This window comes from Amblyraja radiata, chromosome 5 (assembly GCF_010909765.2).
Source record: "Amblyraja radiata isolate CabotCenter1 chromosome 5, sAmbRad1.1.pri, whole genome shotgun sequence".
Classification (NCBI taxonomy): domain Eukaryota; kingdom Metazoa; phylum Chordata; class Chondrichthyes; order Rajiformes; family Rajidae; genus Amblyraja; species Amblyraja radiata.
In genome coordinates, this window is record NC_045960.1 from 61,430,434 (window position 1) to 61,444,941 (window position 14,508).

General features: G+C 42.6%; 1 protein-coding gene across 3 annotated transcripts in view; it reads left to right on the plus strand.

The window, feature by feature from the left end:
• The window catches only part of gckr (glucokinase regulator), a 56,071-nt gene extending 46,241 nt beyond the window's left edge, over positions 1–9,830 (plus strand). Inside the window, exons 16-19 of one of the 3 annotated variants that reach the window (XM_033021355.1) lie at positions 4,022–4,105; positions 4,198–4,347; positions 6,935–7,069; positions 9,183–9,830. In XM_033021355.1, coding sequence (XP_032877246.1) covers positions 4,022–4,105; positions 4,198–4,347; positions 6,935–7,069; positions 9,183–9,326 — 513 coding nt within the window. In that variant the 3' untranslated portion in view covers positions 9,327–9,830. The other 2 variants (XM_033021357.1, XM_033021356.1) reach the window with 2 other exon arrangements.
• Positions 9,831–14,508: the final 4,678 nt, after the last annotated feature.

Genomic DNA, 14,508 nt, shown 5'->3' on the forward strand with positions numbered 1-14,508 from the left:
CCAGCTACACTAGTCCCGTGCTTGGCCCATATCCCTCCAAACCTTTCCTATCCATGTACCTGTCTAGCTGTTTAAATGTTGGGATAGTCCCTGCCTCAACTACCTCCTCTGGCAGCTTGTTCCATACACCCACACAGTTTGTGTGAAAAAGTTACCCCTCAGATTCCTATTAAATCATTTCCCCTTCACCTTAAACCTATGTAGTCCTCAATTCGCCTACTCTGGGCATGAGACTCTGTAATTAAATCAATTAAACTCAGACATTTTGCCTGGTATGTTAGCTCCTAATGGCTGAGGCAATCACAGACTCTTTCTGCCTCAAACCAGTTTACATATTTGTAATACCAATGGCTACAATTCCACATCTACATTTAAAATCACCGACCTGCATCAGTTACAAGGAAAGAGAAGAAAATAAAAACTTGTGGAATGTTTTAAGGACATAATATGACTCCTTAAAACATTCTAGGCATCAGCATCTTGTTACCTTAACCTCAAGCATTACATGCATTTCATATTAGCAAGTCATGTAAAGAAATTCTGAACCTTCTTTCTGAAAAAAAGTATTCAATATTTATCTTAAAAGCCCATGGATTTAAAATAGCTAAAAATAAGATGGCTGAGTAATAGGAAGCAATAAATGGTTGTGAAAAGTTGTTTCTTGAACTGGAGGAAAGTGAACTCCCCCAGGGGCAGAACTTTTCTTAATAAATATAATGGTGATTTAACCTGGGCCTACAGGGCAATCTTTCCCAATCTGCATATGTCACAAGATTGGAGGTATTATGAACCATGAAGAGGATAGTAATAGATTTCATCAAAATAGAACTATGCTGGTGGAAAGACAATCATGTATAGTCTTTCCGCTGGCTGGTCAGCACACAACAAAAGCTTTTCTCTGTACCTCGGTACATGTGACAATAAACTAACCAAATTGAACTGGAACGGGCAGATAGGTGACTGAAGACTACAGGAAGAATGGGGAGGTAAAGAAAACAAATGGCATAATTGTTAAAGGGAATAGGTAGAGTGAGATCAGGGACTTTACATGCATAGTTGATTGAAAGTGGCAGGGCAGGTTGAGAAGATTAAAAAAGCAGATTGCATCCTGTGATTTTGAACAAAGGCATAAAATAAAAGACTAAGGAAGTCATGATTTATAAAACACTGGTTTGATTACAACTGCAATATTGTCGAGTCGAGTTTATTGTCATACAGTGCATTCAGAAAGTATTCAGACCCCTTCACTTTTTCCACATTTTGTTACGTTACAGCATTATTCTAAAATGAATTAAATTCTTTTTTTTAATCCTCAACGTACCCACAATACCCCATAATAAAAAAGTGAAAACAGGTGTTTAAAAATGTTTGCAAAGTAATTAAAAAGAAATAACTGAAATATCACATTTACATAAGTATTCAGACCCTTTACTCAATACTTTGTTGAGGTATCTTTGGCAGCAATTACAGCTTCAAGTTTTCCTGGGTATGATGCTACAAGCTTGGCACACCTGTATTTGGGAAATTTCTCCCATTCTTCTCTGCAAATCCTCTCAAGCTCTGTCAGGTTGGATGGGGAGCATCCATGCACAGATATTTTCAAGTCCCTCCAGAGATGTTCGATCGGGATCAAGTCCGGTCTCTGGCTGGGCCACTCAAGGACATTCACAGACTTGTCACAAAGCCACTCCTGCGTTGTGCTTAGGGTCATTGTCCTGTTGGAAGGTGAAACTCTGCCCGTCTGAGGTCCAGAACGCTCTGGAGAAGTATTTCATCAAGGATTTCTCTGTACTTTGCTCCGTTCATCTTTCCCTCAATCCTGACTAGTCTCCCAGTTCCTGCCGCTGAAAAACATCCCCACAGTGTAATGCTGTCACCACCATGCTTCACCATAGGTATAGTATTGGCCAGTTGATTGGCATGGTTTCCTCCAGGCATGACACTTGGCATTCAGGCCAAAGAGTTCAATCTTGGTTTCATCAGACCAGAAAATCTTGTTTCTCATGTCTTTTGGCAAACCAAGTGGGCTGTCATGTGCCTTTTACTGAGGAGTGGTTTCCGTCTGGCCACTCTACCATAAAGGCTTGATTGGTGGAGTGCTGCAGATATAGTTGCCCTTCTGGAAGGTTCTCCCATCTCCACAGAGGAACTCTGCAGCTCTGTCAGTGTGACCGTTGGGTTCTTGGTCATTGGGTTCCCTTCTCCCCCGATTGCTCAGTTTGGCCGGCAGCCAGCTCTATGAAGAGTCCTGGTGGTTCCAAAGTTCTTTCATTTAAGAATGATGGAGGCCATGGTGCTCTTCTGGACCTGCAATGCTGCAGAAATTGTTTTATACCCTTCCCCAGATCTGTGTCTCGACAGAATCCTGTCTCAGAGGTCTACGGACAATTCCTTCGCCTTCATGGCTTGGTTTTTGCTCTGACATGCACTGTCAACTGTGGGATCTTATATAGACAGGTGTGTGCCTTTCCAAATCATGTCCAATCAATTTAATTTACCACTGGTGGACTCCAATCAAGTTGTAGAAACATCTCAAGGATAATCAATGGAAACAGGATGAACCGTACCTCAATTTTGAGTGTCATAGCAAAGGGTCTGAATACTTATGTAAATGTGATATTTCAGTTATTTATTTTTAATTATTTTGCAAACATTTCTAAACACCTGTTTTCGCTTTTCATTCTGGTGTATTGTGTGTAGATTGATGATAAAAAAGAATTTAATCCATTTTAAAATAAGGCTGTAACATAACAAAATGTGGAAAAAGTGAAGGGGTCTGAATACTTTCTGAATGCACTGTATGTCAAGTATGGTGAGGTATAGGTAAAATCTTGTTTGCCCTCCATGGTAGTGCATGGTTGGTTCCTCATGAATTGGAGACCACAGTTCAGGAAAGATATGCTGTAGAATGGATGCAGAAAAGATTTATAAAATAATTCCAGGGATGAAGGACTTGTGTTATGCAGACAGACTGGAGAAGGTGGGATTGTTTTCCTTGGAACGTAAGAAAGTGCAGTAGATATGATACTTAATATTTTGAAGGGTATAGAGAGAGTGGTTGGAGAGAAACTGTTCATATTGAAGTGGTCAAGAAAGTGATTACAAAAATGACACAAGGAAAAGCGTTTTCACTTAACTATGGGTCATAGTCTAAAATACACTGCCAGGGATTATAGGGAAGGCTAGATACAATTGTAGTATCCAAATGGGAGTTGGATAAGTATCTGAAAGAATGATATTGCCGATCTATTGAATGAAGGCAGGGAGTGAATCTGGCTGGATTACTTTTATGCTGAACTGGTACAATGAGGCAAATGAACTCCTTCTATGCTGTAACCACTGTGTGGTTGAGTGATTCTGTGAAAACTCATCCAAAAGCATTTCTTGCTATATTAAAGGTGAGTTAGATAACATTCTGGGTAAGACAGAGTTGCACCTAAATTCTTTCACTTCTTTTACTGAGATGCAAACATTAAGTATAAAATTAATACTCAATAATTCAAGTAGCAAAATGCTTCTTCTGTCACTGGAACTGAGGAGAGAAAAATAAAAGGCAGGACAAGTTACAACTGATAAATGCCTGAGACATTTGCAACTCAAATCACCTTAAAGAATTGTGAGTAACTGTGCAAAATGTTTGCTTAAGAGTGGCATGATGGCGCAGCGGTAAAGTTGCTGCCTTACAGTGCCAGAGACCTGGGTTTGATCCAGACTACGGGTGCTTCTCTATATGGAGTTTGTACATTCTCCCCAGGACCTGCGTGGGTTTTCTCCGGGTGCTCCGGTTTCCTCCCACACTCCAAAGACATACAGGTTTGTTGGTTAATTGGCTTGATATAATTGTAAATCTTCCCTAGCGTGCGTAAGATAGTGTAAGTCTGCGGGGATCACTGGACAGCACGGACTCAGTGGGCCGTAAGGCCTGTTTCCGCGCTGTATCTATGAATTAAAACTAAGTTTGATTGTCATTTCTTGTCTATGCTTTCTTATGTTTCATCTCCTTTTTTTAATTTATTGATAGCGACAGCTAAGGGAATTATTTTCCATCATAGTGAGTGTCGTTTGGCCCATGACTTTGTCCAAGTACAAAGGGAGCTATGTTCAGGTAAAAAAAATGTTGCCTCTACCCATTCATATAAACCATTCTGTATACTACTGCTACATAAAGAATATTAAGAATGTTGTCATTTGTCACAGATGTTTCACCGTGAACTGTGTACAAAATGGATGCTGAATGCAATTAGTACAAGTGCACATATTTTGAAAGGGAAAGTCTACCATAATTACATGATTGATCTCAAAGTTAGTAACTCCAAATTATTTGGCCGGGCTCTGCACATCCTCCAGGTAAGCTGAAAAAACAGGAAAACTGTGTTACTTTAATGATCACAAATGGCTCACAAATTTAAATACTAGCTGATTTATGACAATAAAAATAGATTCTCATTAAATCCTTTGTCCAAGAATACTATGGATAATAAAAGCAATGGGATCTCATGTCTGTTACTTCTGCATTTTTATTCTGGTACATTTTGGCAAGTGTCTGAATTTCCTTGCTTTAAATTTCTAATTGAACACAGGAATACAAACAATGGATGCTGTTATGCTGTCCAAATAAATATGCCTGGTGAGGAGTTGGATGCCACAGCATGAACAGAGATTTGTAACTAAATCTCCACCAACCCTTACCTCACCATTGATCCCTAGGTTGTGAAACACACCATGTCAATGTCAAAGCCTTTAGCTCACCACGTTAGTCGGGAAGTGGTGTTAGGTAAATTGAATGGTCGCACATCCCTCGTCGCACTTCCCTGTTTTCTAATCTAACACTATTGAGCTAATAATAACCATTATAGATATGTGAAGAGAAAAAGATTAGTTAAAACAAATGCAGGTCCCTTGCAGTCAGAAACAGGTGAATTGATCATGGGGAACAAGGACATGGCAGACCAATTGAATAACTACTTTGGTTCTGTCTTCACTAAGGAAGACATAAATAATCTGCCGGAAATAACAGGGGACCGGGGGTCAAATGAGATGGAGGAACTGAATGAAATCCAGGTTAGTCGGGAAGTGGTGTTAGATAAATTGAATGGATTAAAGGCCGATAAATACTCAGAGCGAGATAGGCTGCATCCCAGAGTACTTCAGGAAGTAGCCCCAGAAATAGTGGATGCATTAGTGATAATTTTTCAAAACTCTTTAGATTCTGGAGTAGTTCCTGAGGATTGGAGGGTAGCTAATGTAACCTCACTTTTTTAAAAGGGAGGGAGAGAGAAAACGGGGAATTACAGACCAGTTAGTCTAACATCGGTAGTGGCTAGAGTCAGTTATTAAAGATGGGATAGCAGCACATTTGGAAAGTGGTGAAATCGTTGTAAAGTCAGCATGGATTTATGAAAGGTAAATCATGTCTGATGAATCTTATAGAATTTTTCGAGGATGTAACTAGTAGAGTGGATAAGGGAGAACCAGTGGATGTGTTATATCTGGACTTTCAGAAGGCTTTCGACAAGCTCCCACATAAGAGATTAGTGTGCAAACTTAAAGCACATGGTATTGGGGGTTCAGTATTGATGTGGATAGAGAACTGGCTGGCAGACAGGAAGCAAAGAGTAGGAGTAAATGGGTCCTTTTCAGAATGGCAGGCAGTGACTCGTGGGGTACCGCAAGGCTCAGTGCTGGGACCCCAGCTATTTACAATATATATTAATGATCTGGACGAGGGAATTGAATGCAACATCTCCAAGTTTGCGGGTAACACGAAGCTAGGGGGCAGTGTTAACTGTGAGGAGGATGCTAGGAAGCTGCAAGGTGACTTGGGTAGGTTGGGTGAGTGGGCAAATGCATGGCAGATGCAGTATAATGTGGATAAATGTGAGGTTATCCACTTTGGTGGCAAAAACAGGAAAGTAGACTATTATCTGAATGGTGGCCGATTAGAAAAAGGGGAGATGCAACGAGACCTGGGTGTCATGGTACACCAGTCATTGAGAGTAGGCATGCAGGTGCAGCAGGCAGTGAAGAAAGCAAATGGAATGTTAGCATTCATAGCAAAAGGATTTGAGTATAGGAGCAGGGAGGTTCTACTGCAGTTGTACAGGGTCCTGGTGAGACCACACCTGGAGTTTTGCGTACAGTTTTGGTCTTCTAATCTGAGGAAAGGCATTCTTGCCATAGAGAAAGTACAGAGAAGGTTCACCAGACTGATTCCTGGGATGTCAGGATTTTCATATGAAGAAAGACCGGATAGACTTGGCTTGTACTCACGAGAATTTAGAAGATTGAGGGGGGATCTTATAGAAACTTACAAAATTCTTAAGGAGTTGGACAGGCTAGATGCAGGAAGATTGTTCCCGATGTTGGGGAAGTCCAGGACAAGGGGTCACAGTTTAAGGATAAGGGGGAAGTCTTTTGGGACCGAGATAAGAAAAATATTTTTCACACAGAGAGTGGTGAATCTGGAATTCTCTGCCACAGAAGTTAGTTGAGGCCAGTTCATTGGCTATATTTAAGAGGGAGTTAGATGTGGCCCTTGTGGCTAAAGGGATCAGGGGATATGGAGAGAAGGCAGGTACAGGATACTGAGTTGGATGATCAGCCATGATCATATTGAATGGCAGTGCAGGCTCGAAGGGCCGAATGGCCTACTCCTGCACCTATTTTCTATGTTTCTATGTTTCTATCCCCTGTTCTTTGAGGACTGATCATACGGAGTGATAACAACAGGTGATAAGAGAAAATGGTATTTCCCAATGCTAACATTTATCATTTCTATGAATTTAGAAAGGTAAGTTAAAACTCTGAAGTTCAGTAAATAGTGGCAATCATGATAAGTGTCAATTAACATACATGTGCACAATGAACATGCTGCACATTGTAGGTGTGTGTGTCTGTGTATGCATATGTTTTTTACGCTGTTTTCTCCTTTTAGATATTTACTGTCCAAACCAAATCTCAATGTTTTAAGGCTTTGTTAAAATCTATCTATGAAACAGATGAATTAAGTGAAAAAGTAAAAAATGTGGACATTTCAAAACATATTCAGCAAGCGGCAACTATGAGCAAGGTAAGGATAATAAACTCTAAAGGGGGGAAATCAGTTCTCCAGAAGTTTAAAAGTCAGAAAAATGCAGATAGAGGAAATCTGAAATAAAAACTGAAAATGCGAGAAGCTGTAGAAGAAGGGAAGGATGTAATGTTTCAGGCCAGAAATCCTTTGCCAGAACTTGTTTCTTTTTTTAGAGATACTGTCTGACTTGCTGAATGTTGCCAGCCTTTTCTATTTTTAGTCCAAGAATGTTCCTGTTCTCAGAAACTGACTCACAGACACTGGAAATCTGGGTTAAAGTATGAATTGATTGCTCTGATTTTGCTGGATTCTTACCATTTCCCTGTTGCTGGCATGTCGGTAATATCAGCATCCTGTAGACAATTAATCCATGTGGAACGTCTATTACTACGTAATGAATGTTTACCTGTTCGTGCATGTCATGAATATCGAAAGCAAATCAATATCTCTCTAACTGCCTGAATGCTTAATCAAAAATAAACTTGTCTCTTTTGATATAAGATATTTGCATTCACTTCCGTGTATCGTAGTCCAAACCTAAATATTTATCCCCAGCATTAACCAATAAACCATGACCGCAAAACTATTGTACACAGGTTGCACAACACTAGGTTTAGGACTGTTGGTGAATAAGCCATGCCCTCAAATTACTGGCGGTTTCAGTTTTCTTTATTATCATTAACTGAAAGAAGTAAAAAAATAAAATTTTAACAATGGACTAGACCTATAGCTAAGAGTGAATACCTGAGGCTTAAGATTTGGATCTAGGCCAGACAAATTTAAAGGAGATTACTTTCAGTTCACTGAGATATAAAGAACCAATGTCAAACAAGTTTGGACAGTCTTCATTTTTTTTCTCTGAAAACAAGCCCCAGAGATGAAAAGCAGCCAAAATTTAACTGCTATGGGTATTAAATTGACATTCTGACTACCTTAGATTGGCTAGAGTCAGAAACTAAACATCATTTTATCTTGATGCAATAAAGTATGTGAGAAACTTTGGTCGGGAAGCTTATCTATACGGAACTTGAACCTTGGAATGTTTAATGCAAAACTGGGTAGATGACAATACATTTTTTTCATATTTTTCGATGCATAATGTTAACCCTTAACAGTTTTAGAATTTTTCATAGAACTTCATATAACAACAATTAAATCCGGAAACATGGGAAACAAGATAATATAGAACATAGAAAAGTATAGCACAGGAACAGGCCCTTCGGCCCATAATGACAATGCCAAACATGATGTCAAGATAAATTAATCTCATCTGCCTAATCATGATCCAAATACTTCCATTTTTGCATGTCAATGTGTCCTTATAAAAGCCTCTAAAATGCCCCTTTTGCATGTTCCTCTCCACCACCCCGACACCTTATTCCAGCACCCACTACCCTCCTTGTAAAAATCTTGCCCTGTAAATCTCCTTTAAACACTGCCCCTCTCACCTTAAAGCTCTGCCCTGTACATCTTTGACATTTCCATATTGGATAAAGGTTCTGACTGTTTACCCTAACAATGTCTCTCTTAATTTTACATACTTCTGTCAGGTCTCCTCTCAACCTCTGGCATTCCACAGAAAATAATCCAAGTTTGTCCAACCTCAAATTACGGATAGGAAAGGTTTAAAGGGATGTGAGCCAATTGCAGGCAGATGGGACAAGTATAAATGGGGCTCCTTGAACGGCATTGACTAGCTGGGCAGAAGGGTCTATTTCCATGCAGTATGACTATGACTCTCCTTGTACTTAATCCAGGTATCTTCTGCACCCTCTCCAAAGCATCCATATCCTTTCCTGCCTGTAAATAAGGTGACCAGAACTGCACACAATACTCCACATGCAGCCTAATCAAAGTATTTTATAATTGCATCATGACTTCCTGACTCTTATATTCAATGCCCTGACCTATCAATTATGGGCATACAACATGTCTCAAGTGTAATTGAAAGACTATAAATGGTAAAAGAAAAGGAGCAGTTCAAGTGTAAATTTCTCTTGAAGCATTTCCTTCTACAATTACCATTAATTTTACTGTGAAAGTGTTTATGTCACCAAGAGTTGGTATGTCATTCTTTATACGTGTTAGTAATGGTTTGTGCTAATTTCAGATTGTTCCTGTAGCATTGGTGGCCTTAATGAGAAGCTGCTCCATATCCACAGCAAAAGATATACTTGCGTCTGCTCTGGCTGTTCGAGATGCAATTAGTGCGTGGAACCCCCCAAAGACACAAGTGGAGGGTAGTACACCCTGAGCTATCTGAAAAAGAGAATTATGGCAACTGTGCAGAAAAATATTCAAGAAAATCATCACAAAGGGCTGAACAAACAATAAAGTACTACAGCGTATTTTAATATGCCAATTATACATGCAGCAAACTCACACAAACAGTAATAATGATGTAAAATATACATTGAACATACAGCATGAAAATAGGACACTGAGCTTAGTCACATAGTACAAGGATTTATGTTTCACACCAGCTCCTTCCATCTCTTTCCTCAAACTCTGTCAGTATAACCTTGCACGGCCTATTCCGTCATAGCCATCCTTCCTATCTAGTCCTCCTTTAAAGACAATTCAAAACGTCTACATTTTATTCTCAAATTCTCACCACTCTCCCCCATCTTACATTTATAATCTGTAGTTTTCTTTTTACATATAAATGAAGACAGTCTTCACATCTTCATCATCACAACCTTTCATAATCATGAAGAGACCAATTAGGTTTTCTGATGCGTGCAGACTGATTGTCATGAATACATAGAAACATAGAAATTAGGTGCAGGAGTAGGCCATTCGGCCCTTCGAGCCTGCACCGCCATTCAATATGATCATGGCTGATCATCCAACTCAGTATCCCGTACCTGCCTTCTCTCCATACCCTCTGATCCCCTTAGCCACAAGGGCCACATCTAACTCCCTCTTAAATATAGCCAATGAACTGGCCTCGACTACCCTCTGTGGCAGAGAGTTCCAGAGATTCACCACTCTCTGTGTGAAAAAAGTTCTTCTCATCTCGGTTTTAAAGGATTTCCCCCTTATCCTTAAGCTGTGACCCCTTGTCCTGGACTTCCCCAACATCGGGAGCAATCTTCCTGCATCTAGCCTGTCCAACCCCTTAAGAATTTTGTAAGTTTCTATAAGATCCCCTCTCAATCTCTTAAATTCTAGAGTATAAACCAAGTCTATCCAGTCTTTCTTCATAAGACAGTCCTGACATCCCAGGAATCAGTCTGGTGAACCTTCTCTGCACTCCCTCTATGGCAATAATGTCCTTCCTCAGATTTGGAGACCAAAACTGTACGCAATACTCCAGGTGTGGTCTCACCAAGACCCTGTACAACTACAGTAGAACCTCCCTGCTCCTATACTCAAATCCTTTTGCTATGAAAGCTAACATACCATTCGCTTTCTTCACTGCCTGCTGCACCTGCATGCCTACTTTCAATGACTGGTGTACCATGACACCCAGGTCTCGCTGCATCTCCCCTTTTCCTAGTCGGCCACCATTTAGATAATAGTCTGCTTTCCTGTTTTTGCCACCAAAATGGATAACCTCACATTTATACATCTCCCAAAGCACCTTATATGTTAACTCTCTGAACTGTTGTACCTTCAGGGCTTGGTTTAATTCAATGTTCCTATCCTATTTAATATAGGATTCGTTTGTAAACACAGAATTGTCAATAAAAACACATTTTTAATGGAAAAACGATTATCAAACCTATTAACAAAACATTTAACTGTTGATAACCAACAATGCTTGAATTAGTGGTTATTAAGTGAGGTGATGCAGAATTGTATGGCTCCCAGACTCTCCTGATACATACTAATGGCTATATCCTGCAGTCTCTTTTATTTCAAATGGGAATGACAGCAGAATAGGTTACAGGGAGATTTAGTGGAGAAATGGCACTGCTCTATAAACCAGCATATACTCAATGAGCTAAAATGTCTCCTTCTCTGTTGTTAGCTAATGTAGATCATTTTACATAACAATCAGTTTATTTGTGCTTTTAACAATTTCTTATCTTCTTGAGGTGCAATCTTAACTGCTGTTACTCATACTTGCCGATGGAAAAAACGCTCTAGTTCTTACGTAAGTGCATTTACAAAATAGCTCTAATTCATATCATGTGTAGGAAGGAACTACGGATGCTGGTTTAAAATGTAGATACAAAATGCTGGAGTAACTCAGCGGGTCAGACAGTATCTCTGGAGAATGTTGTCTTTTTTTGCATATCTTTCATTCATTTATTATATATCTCTTTACATCACTGTCTATATCTCTCGTTTCCCTTTCCCCTGACTCTCAGTCTGAAGAAGGGTCACGACCCAAACATCACATATTCCTTTTCTCCAGAGATGCTGTCTGACTTGCTGAGTTACTCCAGCTTTTTGTTTCTAATTCATACCTTTGTGGTCCAAGGATAGACTGAAACAATTCAATTGAATGTCATAGAGTAGGATGGTGGCTCTGTGTGTGTATGTATCTGGGAATAGGAGAAGATGCCTGGGGCCATCAGTGATACCATGATGTTGACCATTTTCACAAAAGGCAACAAATCCAATCATGGTAACTACAGAGAGACGTCACAGTAAAAGTCATGACCAAATCGGTATCCAGCCACCTCCTCCAAAAACTGCTCTTGGGTCCATAGTGTACATTCTGTCCATCTAGAGGCACCAGAGATATGATCTTTTATATACAACAACTCCAAGAGGCATGCAAGGAGTAGTACCAACAAGGCCACAGCTGCTTTTGACTTCATAAAATACTTTGACTTGTCAATTGAGAGGGACCACAAACAATCCTTCTCTAATTTGATTGCTCCAAGAAAATGCTTCTTGTTACATGATGGCATGTGTGTCGTGATCTTAACCAACAGGTCTATAACAGATGTAATCCCTCTGCAGGCTGGTGTTAGGCAAGGCTATGTAGCTGCACCATTCTCAGACAACTAAAGTCCACAATAAAACCCTTGCACAAGATGTAGTACTTCCCATTTTGAGGAATTCACTGTCAGTAGAGACAAACATTGATGATGAATTCACTTTTGACTGTCTGAAGAAAAGAGTGTTTATAGATCAAGACCTCTAAAGCTGTCATCAAGCTTATGGTCTATTGGACTGCATTGATCCCTGGCCTCCATTTGGCACATACTACCACCAACAGACACCTTAAACGCTGGAGATGAGTCACCAATTCTGTCACCAATTCTGTCCACAAGATTCTCCAAGGATAAGCCAATAGGTTTATTGGCCCAGCCTTATAGCCTTAATAGGTTTATAGACCCCAGACAATTTCCTTACAACTAATGCCTCAACTACATTTTGGCACTGATGAGCAAGCAATGTTATTTTCATGTCTAGCACCAGCTCCTGGAATAAACACTCTTTTGCGAGCTCCATCGTTGCGAGCATTCAGCAGATGGGCAGAGGAAAATATTTAAGGAAGCTCTCAATGCCATGGTGTAGCATTGCCATTGTTTTGTAGGAATCCTTGGTCCACCACTGCTCAAAATAGATAAGAAGCATTGAGAACTTTGGGTGACACAACAAACTGCAGATGCTGGAATCTTCTGTAGAACACAGGAGTGCTGGAATAGCACAGCGGTTCAGGCAACATCCCTGGAAGACACGGATAAGCGATGTTTCGGTTCGGGTCCCTTCATCAAACTGGGAGGAACCTTCTTCAGACAGAATTTTGGGTGCCTTTGAGCACACACAACCCAATGAGAGCAGCAGAAGGAAGTCAGCACCTACCAAGCCACTCACAGCCTGTCTCTTCAGATATCTGTGGCAGACCCTGGAGCATATCAGAACGGCCTTACCGACAATCTCAGATTGTACAGAACCAAAGTGAAACCATTTGAAAAACAAGAAGAATCCTGCAGATGATTGAAAATATTGAAAAAGAAAGGGAAACTGCTGGAGATACACAGAGAGACAGCATCTGTGGAGAGAGTAAAATAGAGTTAACCTAAAGTTTATGTTTTTGAAATGGATGCAAATCCGCCCTTGGTTAACCCTAACAGTATGTGTTTATATAACTTATCTATGCTATTACTAAAAGTCTCATCTTCGCCACTTTCTGTCTACGTTGTAAATACATTTTAGTAAAAACACTACCCTATATCGCTATGATTTTTTCACCATCTTACTCACCGTCCTCGTCTCCTCCAACCGCCCCAAGGTTTTTTCCGGGCGGGGGCTGCGGTTTTCCCCAGAGGGGGCTGCTGTGTTCGCGGGCGGGGGCTGCTGTGTTCGTGGGCGGTGGCAGCGACCACCACGAGGAGCCGGGTGCCGATGATTGCTGCTGGGGCTGGGAGCCACTGAGTGCGACAGGCACCGGATCTTGGAGCCAATGAGTGAGTCCGGAGCCGGGACCTGCAGCCAATGAGTGCGGTCGGAGCCGGAACTGCTGAGCCCACACATCACCCTCCTACATAACGCCCCCCCCCTACCCCCACAACCCCACTCCCCCAGACATCCCCCTCCCCCCCCACACCCCATTCCTCACAACACCCCCCCTCCCCCCTTCCCCACACCCCCTCCCCACACACACTCCCCACAGCCTCCCTTCCCCACACACTCCCTTCCCCACTCCCTCGCCCCTTCCCCACACCCCCCCTTCCACACCCCCCCTTCCCCACACCCACACCCCCTCCCCTCCCCACAGCCTCCCTTCCCCCACACCCCCCCTTCCACACCCCCCCTTCCCCACACCCCCATTCCACACCCCCCCTTCCCCACACCCCCTCCCCACAGCCTCCTTCCCCACCCCCCCTTCCCCACACCCCCCCTTCCCCCCACACCCCCATTCCACCCCCCCCCTTCCCCACACCCCCCCTTCCCCCCCCCCCCATTCCCACCCCCCCTTCCACACCCCCCCCTTCCCCACCCCCCCCATTCCACACCCCCCTTCCACACCCCCCCTTCCCCACACCCCCCATTCCAAACCCCCCCTTCCACACCCCCCCTTCCCCACCCCCCCATTCCTTCCCCACACCCCCCATTCCACACCCCCCATTCCCACCCCCCCCTTCCCCACAACCCTCCTTCCCACACCCCCCATTCCCCAACCCCCCCGATTCCACCCCCCAATCACACCCCCCCTTCCCCACACCCCTCCTTCCCCCCACCCCCCATTCCCCACACCCCCCATTCCACACCCCCCATTCCACACCCCCCCCTTCCCCACACCCCTCCTTCCCCACACCCCCCATTCCCCACACCCCCCATTCCACACCCCCCATTCCACCCCCCCCCTTCCCCAACCCCCCTTCCCCACACCCCCCCTTCCCCACACCCCCCATTCCCCACACCCCCCATTCCACACCCCCCATTCCACACCCCCCCTTCCCCACACCCCTCCTTCCCCACACCCCCCATTCCCCACACCCCCCATTCCCCACACCCCCCATTCACAC